This window comes from Pseudonaja textilis, chromosome 10 (genome assembly GCF_049901715.1).
Source record: "Pseudonaja textilis isolate UNSWEBS1 chromosome 10, rPseTex1.2, whole genome shotgun sequence".
NCBI lineage: Eukaryota > Metazoa > Chordata > Lepidosauria > Squamata > Elapidae > Pseudonaja > Pseudonaja textilis.
Window position 1 is genome coordinate 10,622,885 of NC_141999.1, and position 13,731 is coordinate 10,636,615.

Here is a 13,731-nt window from a genome sequence, read left to right on the forward strand (position 1 = left end):
CTTTGTGTCTACCAAGGTATCATCTCTTTGCCAGATGCTGGGAAGTCACCCTTCCTTTTCACCCTCCTACCTTGCTGGGGCGTTTGTTGATCTTCAAAGGAGTATGTTCCTCTCCCTGAAATTGAAAAATAAACGGGAAATTACTGAAGATCACAGGGCAGCACTTGCTCAGGTGAAAAGTGGCCAGGGTGGAAATTTTTCTTCATCGAAGGAAGATTCTTTGCAGTTGCAGAATAAATAAAAATTATGCATTTTGGGAGATCAATCGTATATTATTTAACTTGTTAGTTTTATAACCAACCATTCCTTCAGGAGCTTCAGGTACCCCACTCTGGGTCTCTCTCCCCATACAACCACCACCTTATACAGGGGGTTGGTCTGGGAGAGACGGATTAACCTCGGGGTGTTTCCATGGTTGAAAAAGGACTAAGATTGGCACCTTAGTTACAGGTAGTCCTTGACTTACAATCATAATGGAGCCCAAAATGTCTGTTGTTGAGCAAGACATTTGGTAAGTGAGTTTTGCCCTATTTTATGACCTTTCTTGCCATAGTTGTTAAGTGAATCATGGCAGTTGATAAGTTAGTAACCTGGTGATTAAGTGAATCTGGCTTCCCCATTGATTTGTCTTGTCAAAAGGGCACAAAAGGGAATCACATGATCCTGAGACACAGCAAAGGTCATAAATGTGAACCAGTGGCCCAGCATCTGAATTTTGATCACATGATCATAGGGATGCTGCAAATATCGTAACTGTGGAAAACGGCCGTAAGTCACATTTTTCATTGTCGTTGTAACTAACACTAAATGAACTGTTGTAAGTCGAGGACTACCTGCACCACATGTGTCTCTTGCATTGCATCCAAATATTCCTCTCCTCCAACACCACACAGGTCTGGAGCATTGTTGGGTTATTTCTGTACATCTGAAATATAATATTATTGTCAACTCTGGAGCTGGCCTGACGGAGGCCATTTTGAGGCTCCAGGGTTGCCACAAGGGAGATGAGGGTTAGAGTGGAAGGAATTGCGATAGCTGGGGTTTGGTAGCCAAAACTAAAATAGTTTCCCTTGTGAACCAAGGACATTCCCACAGGTGGCTGAAGAAAGGACGAGGGATGTTGCCCAAGCAACCAGATTGCTCTTTGATTGGACCATGCGACTGATTATTGGGGAAAAGGGGGGAAAACTTTCAATTTTAATTAGGTGAAAACCACAGGAACCTTCAGAGTCGGTTTTCACCAGCCCGTGCCAATATGATATATCCAATAAAACTATTCTTTGAGGAACCTACCTGCCTCGGAGTTCTGTTTGCTATGGGTGTATTACTTTACAGTGGTGGGATTCAAATTTGTTTACTATCGGTTCTGTGGGCGTGGCTTGGTGGGCATGGCAGGGGAAGAATACTGCAAAATCTCCAGTCAGAGGTGGGATTTGCCTGTTCTTTGAACTACTCCAAATTTCCCTCCCTGTCCCACTAACCTGCTTTCCAGCTCCGTTCTCCTGTGCAGGGCAACCAAAGAAGACCCAACCGATCAGCTGGGACTCAGGAGGCAGAGAATAGATGGGGGCCAGAGCCAGTCAGAGGTGGAATTTACCGGTTCTCCAAACTACTCAAAATTTCCGCTACCGGTTCTCCAGAACCTGCTGAATACCACCTCTGCTTGGGAACCCTGAGATTAAACCGACTCTGGCAATTATGGTTTCAAAAGCCAAGGGAGAAGGTGGTCCAATCCAAAGTCCCTTCCAACTCTTCTGTTATTCTATTATTCCCCATCCTCTCCTTGGCCCCAGAATCATGTTCTACAGAAATTGATTTTGCAAGCCAATCTGATCAAAGAACTCATTTCGTCGGTGTCACAACCGACTGAAGTCAGTTTTGCAATGCCCATAGAAAATTCTCTGACTTAATGCATTCTTGCTTGCACAAGGAGCATCCCTCTTGCTCTGGAAGCACCACACCGCAGCTCTGGAAACGCCGTGCACCCAGCCCTGGCATGGAAATCCAGATTGCTCAAAGGACCTGGCATAACAGCAATGGGGGGGGGAGGGGGGGAATGGGAATATGTATGCAGGAAAACGAGTCGGAACCTGTGCTCCATAAAGGACGCTGTTGTGAAACTGTCAGGTAGCAATGCCCCAACATAAAGCTTTACATATCAGAACCATCTCGGTCTCTTGTTCCTCTTGTTCTCTTCGCCACAGAAAATTATTTTTTAAACATAAAGGGGAAAAAAGGAGGTGAGGATTGGACATGTTTACAGATACAGATTAACAGAGTTGGAAGGGACCTTGTCGGTCATCTAGTCCAGGGCTCTCCAACCTTGGCAACTTTAAGCCTGGTGGACTTCAACTCCCAGAATTCCCCAGCCAGCTTCGACTCCCTTCCAACTCGGTTAATCTGTATCTGTTGCCCAGGTTGGAGAGCCCTAAACTAGCTGTGCTGGCTGGGGAATTCTGGGAGTCGAAGTCCGCCAGGTTTAAAATTGCCAAAGTTGGAGACCCCTGATCTAGTCCAACCCACACCCCACCCCGCCCAAGATCTCACAATAATTGTAGTTCGAGGTGAGGGTTCAGCTCTCTACAATGGAATATTGCAGTGTTTTCATCTACACTTACTATTATCTCTGCTCCTGTCTGAAACGACCACTTTTCTATTCCTTTAATGAGCATCGCTGACTCTGTAGCCGTCCCATTTAAAGATCGTCAACAAGGAGCTTTGTCCAGGCAACAGCATTCAAGTGGCTTCTTATAAGCGCTGTGCAATGGAGTAAAGTGTTGGGTTTGGCCCTGTAACTATCCTTTTGAACTGTGCCACCAGTTCCGCAACTGGCTGAAGCCAGAGACGATAAACTCATTGGGGTGCAAAGGGGTACAATGTCCTTTTTCACACTGCAGACCTCAGGGAGAGTTCAAACAGCCGAGCTATTGAACATACAAAGTGGCAAGAAGAGATCCACAGGTAGTGGCATTTTGGACCACTGGTGTTATTTTTCCAAGGGATTTGGTGACATTATTTTGATTTTTCCTTCATATTAAGAACAAGTCTAGAAGTTTAGAACGCATTCTGAGCTAACCTGCTTTTTACTCTTGTTTTTTGAATAAAGGAGAAAGGGAGGGGGGAGGAATTTTCACATAGCTGCAAGCTTTTCTTATTGTAAAACTCTCAGACTTTCCATTCCCATCCTAAAGTCCTTCTGCGCAGAACCTAACACGAGATAACTGTGGAAAGTGTCCATCCTTGGGGTATCTTTGCTGTAGTTATTAAAGAACTCCTGGCAGCTTGTGAGCAATTTAGGTGTCATCTTGCTTGGGAATGTATGCTTTTTATCTTATGCTTTTAAATCTCTTTGCATGAGCTAACAATAAAGCTTTAAAAGAAAACCATTTTTATTTAGTGGTGTGCTTATAGTCCCTAGATCCAAAAGAACCTATCGCCTGGGCATCTGATCGCATGCACTGACCCTTAGCAAAACACAATATTACAGTTGTCATCGGCAAAGACCAAACAGAATAGTCTCATTTTAGGTTTCCTTAACCCAGGGCTCTCCAGATGCCCTAGACTTCAACTCCCATAATCCCCAAAGTACACAGGATAATAATGCAAGTGAAAGCCCAAGACATCGTGCAGGCACAAGCTTGAGAACAGTTACATTTAAAGTCAACTTGATATGGATTTCAGCAACAATTCACTCACCTGTATTTCTGATTGTGTCAAGGTTTCTGCTTCCTTGGACAGAAGAATAATCTGCTTGGAGCCACCATCTGTGTCCAGTGCTCGGAAGTGATGCCTAGCATGGAGGGTAGTTAGCGGTGACCCCTTATGACCTGCATCTTGCTGGTGTGCATTTGGAGCCGCCTGGCTCCTGTTTTTCTGGATAACCGGGCTCATTTCTTTCCTTTTGGTTAGGCCCTTGGCTTCAGCCCTTTCTGGAGAAATGAACTTGCTATAAAGGAAGCTGTTGTCCAAACGAGAATACGGCTTGTCTTCCACAACCTTTCTGTCTACAAAGTTGGACAAAAGAGACATCCCTGCAAGAACATTGGTTTTCTTCAAGTTGGGCTGGCGATTCACTACAGCCCTGGGGTCACTAACGCTGGCCTTGATATCTTCCCGGCTTTGCTGAAATTTCCCAAGGAAAGGCCCCAAGTCTTCCTCGGTCTTGTACTGCTGGCTTTCCCAAGAGGAAGATCTCCTGGCTACGCTGCTATCCCGTGCTTTCTCTTCATTAGTGAGATAAGAATTCTCGATCTCCTCCGTGTCTTCTTCTGCCAGCCCTGGCTCCTCCCCCTTGGATCCTGTTCCTTCCTCCGGGTTTTCCTGGGTGAGAGAAAACAGCTGGCTTAATGGTGTTGGGAAAGAAGCCTTTGACTTGGGAGCAACGTGGTTCTCGTCGATAGGTGGAAGGATGGTGTGCTTGGTCAGAGTAGAAGGGCGCGAACTCCTGGAGAGGCTTTTGGGAGGCTTCCGGAGTTCAGCCGGGTCCATGTTGCGGAGGGTGTCTACGAAATGCTCCATTTCTCCTGCTTCCTCGGGTTCTGTTTCTCCTATCTGGCTGAAGCTTCTTATTAAGTCACTTGGGGGTTCGGGCCATGAGAAAGAAGAGAGGCTCCCATCAGGGGAACTCTCTTCTTCCAGTGCAAATATCAGGGGGCTCTTGCCCGACACCTGCTTTTCTTTCTTCAGTTCATCATCCTGCGTTCTGGCTTTAGGATCCCCCGGAGAAGTTGGCTGAGATGCAGCAGAGATTCCAATTTCCTCCGCGGTGTCCGAGGAGCACTTATTTCTCCTCTTGGCAGATAGGCTGGCTTTTCCCACGCCTAGCCAGCTGCTGTCTTGATTTGACCTGTTTGTTATTAGGCCTCCTGCAGTGGGCATGCCTGGCTCCTGTTCAGACCTGCTTCCAGCGAACAGGTTGCTGCTGTGCTTCTGGGAGGCAGAATTGCGGGGCAGGCTGCCGTCTCTCTGGGCTGCGCTGAGTGGAACTACTGCTCCCTCCCTGGCTAGATCAGCCTCTCCGTTTGATGTGCGATCAGGGCTCGGTGTAGGCACACACCTTGGCCTCTGGGCATCCCCCACATTGGCATTTTGAGAGTGAGTCATGCCATTCTCAGGCTGTGACTCTGGTGTGGAGAAGATGCGAGATGCGGGGAAGTAGGAGTGGACTCTCTGTGGGGACTTGGGGAGATTGGCCCGGGTTGACCAGGTTTCTTCCAACGCCGTGCTGGTGTTGGAGCCAGGAGCAAAGGGTTCATCTCGCTGGCTCTGGCTGTTGTTTCCTGATTCAGGGGCAGACATAACAACCTCTCGCCCGACTTGGTAGACGGTGGAGCACCCGGGCTGAGGCACAACGACTTGCTGTTGGGCTCTAAAAACAACTGTGTTGTTGCCCTTGGGGCTGTACCACTGGGCATGGGATTTGGCTACAGTGGTGGAACACAGTACCTGAGGGACTGGCTTGAACACACAAGGCTCCTCAGAAAACGCAGGGCCCGAGGCAGAGGATGTGTAGTTTCTCCCTGAGGATCTAGAGAGTGAAATAGAACTGCTGTTGTTGGGAGAACTTTCCCTTAAGGATTGAAGTGCAAAAGCCCCAGGGAAGTTGGTTTCCTTCAGGGATCCAGTGTCCAGCTTGAAACCGTCCCCTTTTAGCGTATGGCCTTCCTTCCGGGAGACAGTTCCGTTCAAGCCGTCATGAGGAAGGTCCAGATTCTGCTCCTGAGGACCGTTAGTGTTGGTGGCCTGGCTCTCTTTCTGGAATCCGGCGTCGTCAGGATTGTGGAGAGCAGCAGGAGAGTGTGTGTCTCCAGGTGATTCAGCAACTCTGGTGCTGACGCCATCTTGCGTTTCTTTCTCCACCAGACACTTCGGCTTGGGAAGTCGGGAATAAACTTGAGCAAAGACAGGCCCATGAGCAGTAAAATTTCTCTGTGGGCCGGGAGAGCAGGGACGCCCCTCCACTGCTATGGGAGAGAAGCTTCTGGAGTCCACTGGGGAAGGGGAGACCTCAGCCTCTGCTGCGGATGAGGAGGGACCGTTGTCTCCTGAGGGGGCCAAGAGTAGGGCATCCGGTGGAAGAGGCAAGGAGTTGATCTGTGCTGGGGAAAGACACCTGGCATCTGCGGAGGAGGAAAACCATCCATTGTCCGGAGGAAGGGGTGGAGACCTGAGGTCCGAGGAGGGGGAGGAACACTTGGGAACTGCTGGGGAAGGTGAGCTCCTGGCATTTGATGAGGGAGACTTACTCCTCCTCACTGCTATGGCCAATGGCCGCCTGGTGTCCACAGTGGTGCTTCCTCTGGAGTACAAACGCCGCATCTCTGCCACAGAATAGGAGGACCTGTTTCCTGCCATGGAGGACGAGTGCTGGGTACCATCCAGGGATGAGAAGGAGGGATTCTCTGTTCCGGAAGGGGTGTCTTTCCTCCTTAATGGAGAATGTGAGCGGGGCACCTGTGTTGGCTTGGCCTTGAGTGGGGGAGGGAGCTGCGGTTTTGCTGCTGGGGGCAGAGGCTTCCTCTTCTCTGCCGGAGACCGGGATCTCCGGTTTTCTGCTGTTGGCCCGGAAGGAAGCCGAGGGTCAGGAGAACAGGAGCGCTTGGCGTCCCCCGAGAAAGTGGACTTCTTTTTCCCCGTTGGAGAAAAAGACTGCTTGGCATTTTCTGGAGAAAGGCATCGCTTGGCATTCATCGAGGACACGTTGGATGGTAAAGAATTCCTGAAATTGGTGGGGTGAAAAACATGGGCACCCTCCGGGGGTGAAGGTAAGCGCCTGGCAGGTACAGGAGAACGGGAGGGCCTGGTTTCAGTGGCAGTGGTTTCCATCCCCACAAGTCCTTTCTCCCAGGCCTCAAGCAGCTTGGACACTTTAGAGGGGCTGCTGGCTCTGGCACCTTCTCCCTCGACACTTTGGGAGGCTGCCGACACTTTGCCAAAGGGTGTCTTCTTGACAGAGTCAGGAGGGTTTTTCTTCCATCGTGGCGAAGGGCTTGAGGCAGGATCTCCCGGCTTGCTTTGATGGGAACGTGCATTGCTGGCAACTTTCTCCATGCTGGAATTAGGACAAGGCAGGTCTCTTTCAGGGGCAGCCTCACTTTGAGGCTGAAGTTGGTTACCGTTGCCTTCCCGAGAAGCTTCTTCGGTTTCGCTGGAGTGGGGAGGGAATGGGATAGGATGGGAGACAAGAAAGCAAAAGCTTAGGCCAGGCAAGAGCAACCAGGATGATTAGGGGACTGTAGACTAAAACATATGAGGAACAATTACTGGAACTGGGCCTGGCTAGTCTACTGAAGAGAAGGACCAGGGGAGACAGGATAGCAGCCTTCCAATATTTGAGGGGCTGCCACAGAGAAGAGAAGGGGGTCATGCTATTTTCCAAAGCACCCTAAGGCCAGACAAGGAATAATGGATGGAGACTGAACAAGGAGAGATTCGACCAAGAAATAAGGAGAAATTTTCTGACAGTGAGAACAATCAACCCATGGAACAGAAGTTGCCCTCAGAAGTTGTGGGAGCGCCATCACTTACACAGACTTTCAAGAAGAGATTGGACTGCCATTTGTCAGAAATGGTGTAGGGTCTCCCGCTTGGGCGGGGGGGTTGGACTAGATGACCTACAAGGACCCCTCCAACTCTGATTGTCTGTTATTTAACTGTCATTTTCCTTGGAGCCTGGCACTTTCCTCCCTCCCTCTGATTTCCTGGAACTTTTACTTAAACACAACAGCAGCAGCAATACCAAAGCAGGCACACTGCAAAATAAGGGGGCAGCTTTAAAAGTTATCTTTACCAAAGATGCTTCTGGGTCTCTCCTAAAAAAACCAAATCTAACGCCTTGTGTGGAAGGGTCAGGAAAAAAAAAAAAATAGGCTGAATTAACAAGAGAGGAGAAGCCACAGACAGGAAGGGGTCAAGCACCCAAAGGCCAGACAAGGAATAATGGATGGAAACTGAAACAAGGAGAGAGATTCAACCTGGAAATAAGGAGAAATTTTCTGATGGTGAGAACAATCAACCAATGGAACAGAAGTTGCTTTCGGAAGTGGTGGGAGCTTCACACACAAAAGGAGATTGAGTGACCCTGGGACACTGCAACCGTCATAAATGTGAATCAATTGTCAAGTAACTGAATGTAAATCACTCTGAGAGTGCTGCAATGGTCATAAGTGTGAAAAACGGTCATAAGTCACTTTTTTCAGTGCCATTGAGGATTACCTGTAGTCAGGGTGTCTTCCTGTTCTCTGTGATTTTGAAGTGACTGGATCACAACTGGTCCAGAAGCCCAGAGATGCACCTGAAAAGCCATTTTCTGCTTTAATGTGGATTTGCTCACTTTTGTTCCAGGTTCTTAAAAGAACAGATAATCCTTGACTTATAATAGCTTGTTTAGTGACCGTTCAAAGTTACAACGGTACTGAAAAAAATGACTTATGACCATTTTTCACACTTATGACTGTTGCAAGCATCCCCGTGGTCACGTGATCAAAATTCGCCCGCTTGGCAAGCAGCGTGTAATTTATGATGATTGCGGTGATTCCGGGGTCATTTGTGATCCCCTTTTGTGACCTTGTGACAAGCAAACTTAATAGGGGAAAGCCAGATTCACTTAACAACCATGTTAGTAACTTGACCCCTGCAGTGATTCACTTAGCAATTGTGCCAAGAACGGTTGCAAAACAGGGCAAAACTCACTTGAGTTTTGCAAATAATTTTTTTTATTTATTTACAAATATATAAATAATATTAATTTTGTAAATAATTTTTATTTATTTATTTACAAATATATAAATAATCCAGAGGATGAACATCATTGCCCAGAGGATCCTGGGTTGCCCTCTCCCCTCTTTGGAAGAGCTTTAGAGCTCCTGCTGCCTTAAGAAAGTTCAAAATATTTTCAAAGATCCATCTCATCCTGGGAACCCTTTTTTTTTTTAACTATTACCATCTGGCAGATGGTACCGGATAATAAAAACAAGGACAAATAGGCTGAAAAACAGCTTCTACCCCAGGGCAGCAATTCTATTGAATTCTACTGTATAGTGCAATATTAATGCAATATCAGGGGTTTTCAATTCAATGTGTGGAGTGTGAAGGATGTGTGTTTGTGTTTATTTTCATGCTCATGATGCGCACTGAAGATGGTGTTTGATTTCGTTGTACGAGGTACAATGACAATAAACTAAACTAAACTAAATTAAGAACTGTCTTGCTTAGCCATGGAAATTTTGGGCTCAATTGTGGTTGTAAGTCAAGGACTACCTGTACAGCAGCTAAATAAAAGAAGGTGGACAGTCTGAAAGAGAGAAAAAGAAGTACAGGCAGTCCTTGACTTATGACAGTTCTTTTAGTGACCATTCAAAGTTACAACGGCAGAAAAAAAAGGGACTTGTGGCTGTTTTTCACACTTACGACCTTTGTAGCATCCCCCTGGTCAGGTGCATAAAAGTAGGATGCCTGGCAACTGATTCATGTTTATGACAGTTGTGGTGTCCCAGGGGGGTCATGGGATCCCTTTTTGCCACCTTCTGACAAGCAAAGTCAATGGGGAAGGCAGATTCACTTAACGACCATGTTTCTAACTCAACAATTGCAGTGATTCACTTAATAAACATGGCCAAAAAATTTGTAAAATGTATCAAAACTCACTTAGCAAATTTCTCACTTAACAACATACATTTTGGGTTCAAATGTGGCTGTAAGTTGAGGACTCCCCAGGAAGACAAAGCCCAGTGTAAAAATGAAAAGGTGCAAGAGATTTACATGCTGGTCAGAAGAAAAGGAGAAGAAATTTCAGCAAGAGGGCACTTAAGATAGACCGGGCTTAAGAAAGAAACTATGATGCATATAAGTAATAATATAGAGCATAGTATGTATTATAGCCAATTGTAGTAGAGTGATATAATTATTGAATATTAATAACATATAGTACAGTATAAACATTGTTATATTAATAGTGTAATTGTAAGCCATCCGAAACCATTTGGTTGAGATGGATAGCCATAGAAATTAAGTAAATAAATAAAATAAATAGTAATTGCATAATGATAGCATAGTAATTGTAATAGTATTTATTTATTTAAGAAAACGTATACGGCTGTCCAGCCACTTTCAGTGACTCCGGGTGGCTTACAATAATAAAGTTATCATATTATATCATATTAATAATCATAGTGATAGTACAGAGATAGCAATTGAAGAGTAATTAGACAGAGAATAGCGTAAAAATAGAACAGAATTAGAATAAAAATTATAGAATAAAGAATAGAATAAAAATAGAGTTAGAACAGAGAATAGAACAGAGCAGGGATCTTCAACCTTGGCAACTTTAAGACTTATGGACTTCAGCTCCCAGAATTCCTCAGCCAGCATACTGTAGGTTGGATACCATGATGACTGGCTGAGGAATTCTGGGAGTTAAAGTCTATAAGTCTTTAACATTGTGAAAGTTGCAATTTCTGGAACAGAGGGTCAGTTTGGACTAGCGGTTAAGGCATCAGGTTAGAAACCAGGAGACAGAGAGTTCTAATCCCAGCTTGGTGACTTTAAGTCAATCGCTAGGAGACCCTAAGTTCAAGTTCTGCCTTAACCATGGAAGCCAGTTGAATGCCTTTGGGCCAGTCACTCTCTCTCTCAGCCCAACCCACCTCACAAGGTTGTTGTTGTGGGGAAAATAAGTGGAGGAAGGTGTTTTGGATATGTTCCCCGCCTTGAGTTATTTGTAAAAATAATAAAGGTGGGAAACAAATGAAGTAAATAGATAGAATATAGAAAGCACTTTCTTATCATGTTTATATGTAAATAAAACATCTCCCCACATTTATATTTAGCTGATAGGGAAATATAAAGAAAAAAACCTGGGCAGGGCTCAAAGCTTTTGTGTCGCTCTTGAGTCAGGGTCAATCCAATTGGATATAGTTTTTTTTAAAAGAAGAATCAACGACAGTTAGGACCAACTTCTGGGATAAAATAATTCAGCTTTTATATCGTTTTGTTTTACCTGTATGCCCCATAAATCACTCTGTGGGCAAAATGGGCATCTTCTAAATCTGATAGATAGCTAGATAGCTAGTTAGCTAGTTAGCTAGATGATAGATAGATAGATAGATAGATAGATAGATAGATAGATAGATAGATAGATAGATAGATAGATCTCACCACCACCACCTCCCAGAATGATACCTATCATTTCAAAGGCCTAAGACATCTAGAACAGGGGTGTCAACCTCATGGCCCAGGGGCCAAATCAGGCCCACAGAGTACTTAGATCTGGCCCACGGAGCTGCCCTGGAAACAGCGAAGGACCAGCCCACAGTACCTCTGCCAGAAAAAAACGGAGCTAGGGAGGGCTGCGTGTGGCTCTCCCGAGCTCTGTTTTCGCTGGCAGAGGGTTGCAGGAGACCATCACAGCTGAAAATGGAGCTCGTGAGTGCCACAAGCAGCACTCCCAACTCTTGTTTTCACTGACAGAGGGTTGAAGGAGGCTGTCGCAGCTGAAACGGAGCTCGGGAGCCTGTTTTCACTGGCAGAGAGCTCGGGCCACCACAGGCACCCCCAACATGAGTGACATCAAGCTGGCTATGCCCACCTAGCCACGCCCATCCCCCAGCCCACCCAAGTCAAACACAACCCTGATACAGCCCTCAAGGAAACAGAGTTTGACACCCCTGATCTAGAAGGTGCCAGACTGAAAGGCCATGAAATCTCTGGATAGTTTGCTAAACTGGTCCGAGGTTGAGATGTCCATGTTTTAAGCATAAAGGAACTGAGTAAAGCTTAGCTCAATTATAGCAATGCACATTAACGCTTGTTAATGTTTGATTGTAAACAACCTTGTAGACAAACACATTTTGTTTTGCCTACTTTGCTCATTGTGGCATGGCGTGGGTCATCTGAATTGTCACCACTGGAATTCCATTTTGTCTTTAGAAGAAAAAACCTCCTTATGAGTCATTTTCCTATCCAAGCTGTTCTCAGCTGCAAAAATCATGACGTACTGCTTACAAAGACATAGTGGTAAAAGCAAAAAGATCCCAATTTGGAAAACAAGTTACAAAACAGAAACCAATAAGGGGTCCTCGATGGCCTCTGAGCTTGGTTGTTTTCTTGCAGATGTTTCATTATCCAAATTAAATAACATCATCAGTGCTACAGTAGGAACCTTGAGCTATAAATATTATCCTCTATCAGAAACCAATAAAGAAATAGGCATGGAAGATAATTTGGGGTACAACACAGCAAAAGTGAGAGGGAATAGTGCCTACTCTGTCAATCTACACAATATATGTATTTGTTTATTTTATAGTCCACTTTTTCTTCAAGAGCTCAGATTAGAAGCAAAGCTTAAAAACCAGACAGTTTTTCTAAATTAGAAGGAAACATCTGAAATAAGTATCAAACTCATCTCTTATATTTTTCACAAGACTATAGAAAGCAAGAAGGGGAAAAAGAAGGCATCTGAACACATGCAGAGTACATTTTCCTCACTAAATAGTCACCCCATAAAACACAAAAGGGGATTGAGAGGTAGGTCAGTAATTTCAAAATGCTTCTCATTGGCTCAGATTGCTAAGAGATTTCTATCCAACTCACCTCACAGGGATATTGTTGTGGAGAAAAATAGGAGAAGGGGGCATGATGCATGCCGCCTCGCGATATATATGGAATAAAGACAGGGTATAAATCAAAAAGAACCCGGGCTGTAGAGTGACAGACTGGGTTCCAGATCTGAGCACCATGCAATGGGGTGAGCCCTTGTGCCTTGCCCCAGCTCCTGCCCATCTAGCACTTCGAAAGCATGCAAATGCGAGTAGATAAATAGGTACCATTTCAGAGGGAAGATAATAGTTTTCCGTGAGCCTCGGCGTATAGTCATGCTGGCCAGACGACCATGGAAAACGTCTTTGGGACAACCCTGGCTCCCTTGGCCAAGAAACAGAGAGGAGCACTGTGCCTTAGTCGGACACAAATGGACAAGGAAACCTTTGCCTTTGCCTTTGCCTTTTATACATCTAATAATAACATAATGAATTGCTTTCTATTTAACTTACATAAACCCTGTGAATGACCTAACCATGACTATATAAAAACAAACGATGAGAAAGAAGCTGATAAATCTGTTCATTTAAAAAAGACATTTAAAAAGTTCAGCATAATAAAAACAGAGCATGACAGAATGGAATAAAATAAAAGAACAGGAAATGTCATAAATAACTCCATGAAGTAGGTTGTAGGTTGTTCCCTAGCTAAATTACAACAGAGAAGAGATCAGTCTAATCTCTTTCTCTCTATAGCTCAAGGAGCTCCCCCTAGAAAATTGAAATTGCCAACATATTTTTGTTGTTCTAACAAACAGGGCCTCTGTCATACAGCTTACAAATCATTTAGAATGTCCTGCCTCTGTTGAAATCAGAGGGGGAGGCCAAGCAGCTGACAGGGAGTGGGAGTGTGGCTCCTTTGGCAGGGGAAGAAACTGGGGAAGGGCAAAGGCTGGCTGGGCAGAGGAGAGGAGAGGTAGAGGGAATTTGCCCAGGCCCACCCTAGGGCACGCAGGGAGGAACAGAGAAGGGAGCAATGTGAGTTGCGTGGTTTATGGGGGAGGAAAGGGCCCTGATTCCCTTCATTAGCTGCAGCTGGGAACACAGTGTTTAAAAAGGGATGCTGCGCACAGCAAAGTTGCTGGGAGCAAATTGTGAATTATCTGGTATCATCGAGGCTTATCTGGCTTCCTGGTGT

The 13,731-nt window shown here is 45.5% G+C and overlaps 1 protein-coding gene across 1 annotated transcript in view; it reads right to left on the reverse strand.

Annotated features, from left to right (window-relative positions):
• CRYBG2 (crystallin beta-gamma domain containing 2) overlaps positions 1–13,731 on the reverse strand; it is a 75,023-nt gene that overhangs the window by 25,297 nt on the left and 35,995 nt on the right. The window contains exons 4-5 of the mRNA XM_026702555.2: positions 3,697–7,147; positions 71–115 (exon numbers count right to left, since the gene is read on the reverse strand). Coding sequence (XP_026558340.2) covers positions 71–115; positions 3,697–7,147 — 3,496 coding nt within the window. The remainder of the gene's footprint in view (positions 1–70; positions 116–3,696; positions 7,148–13,731) is intronic.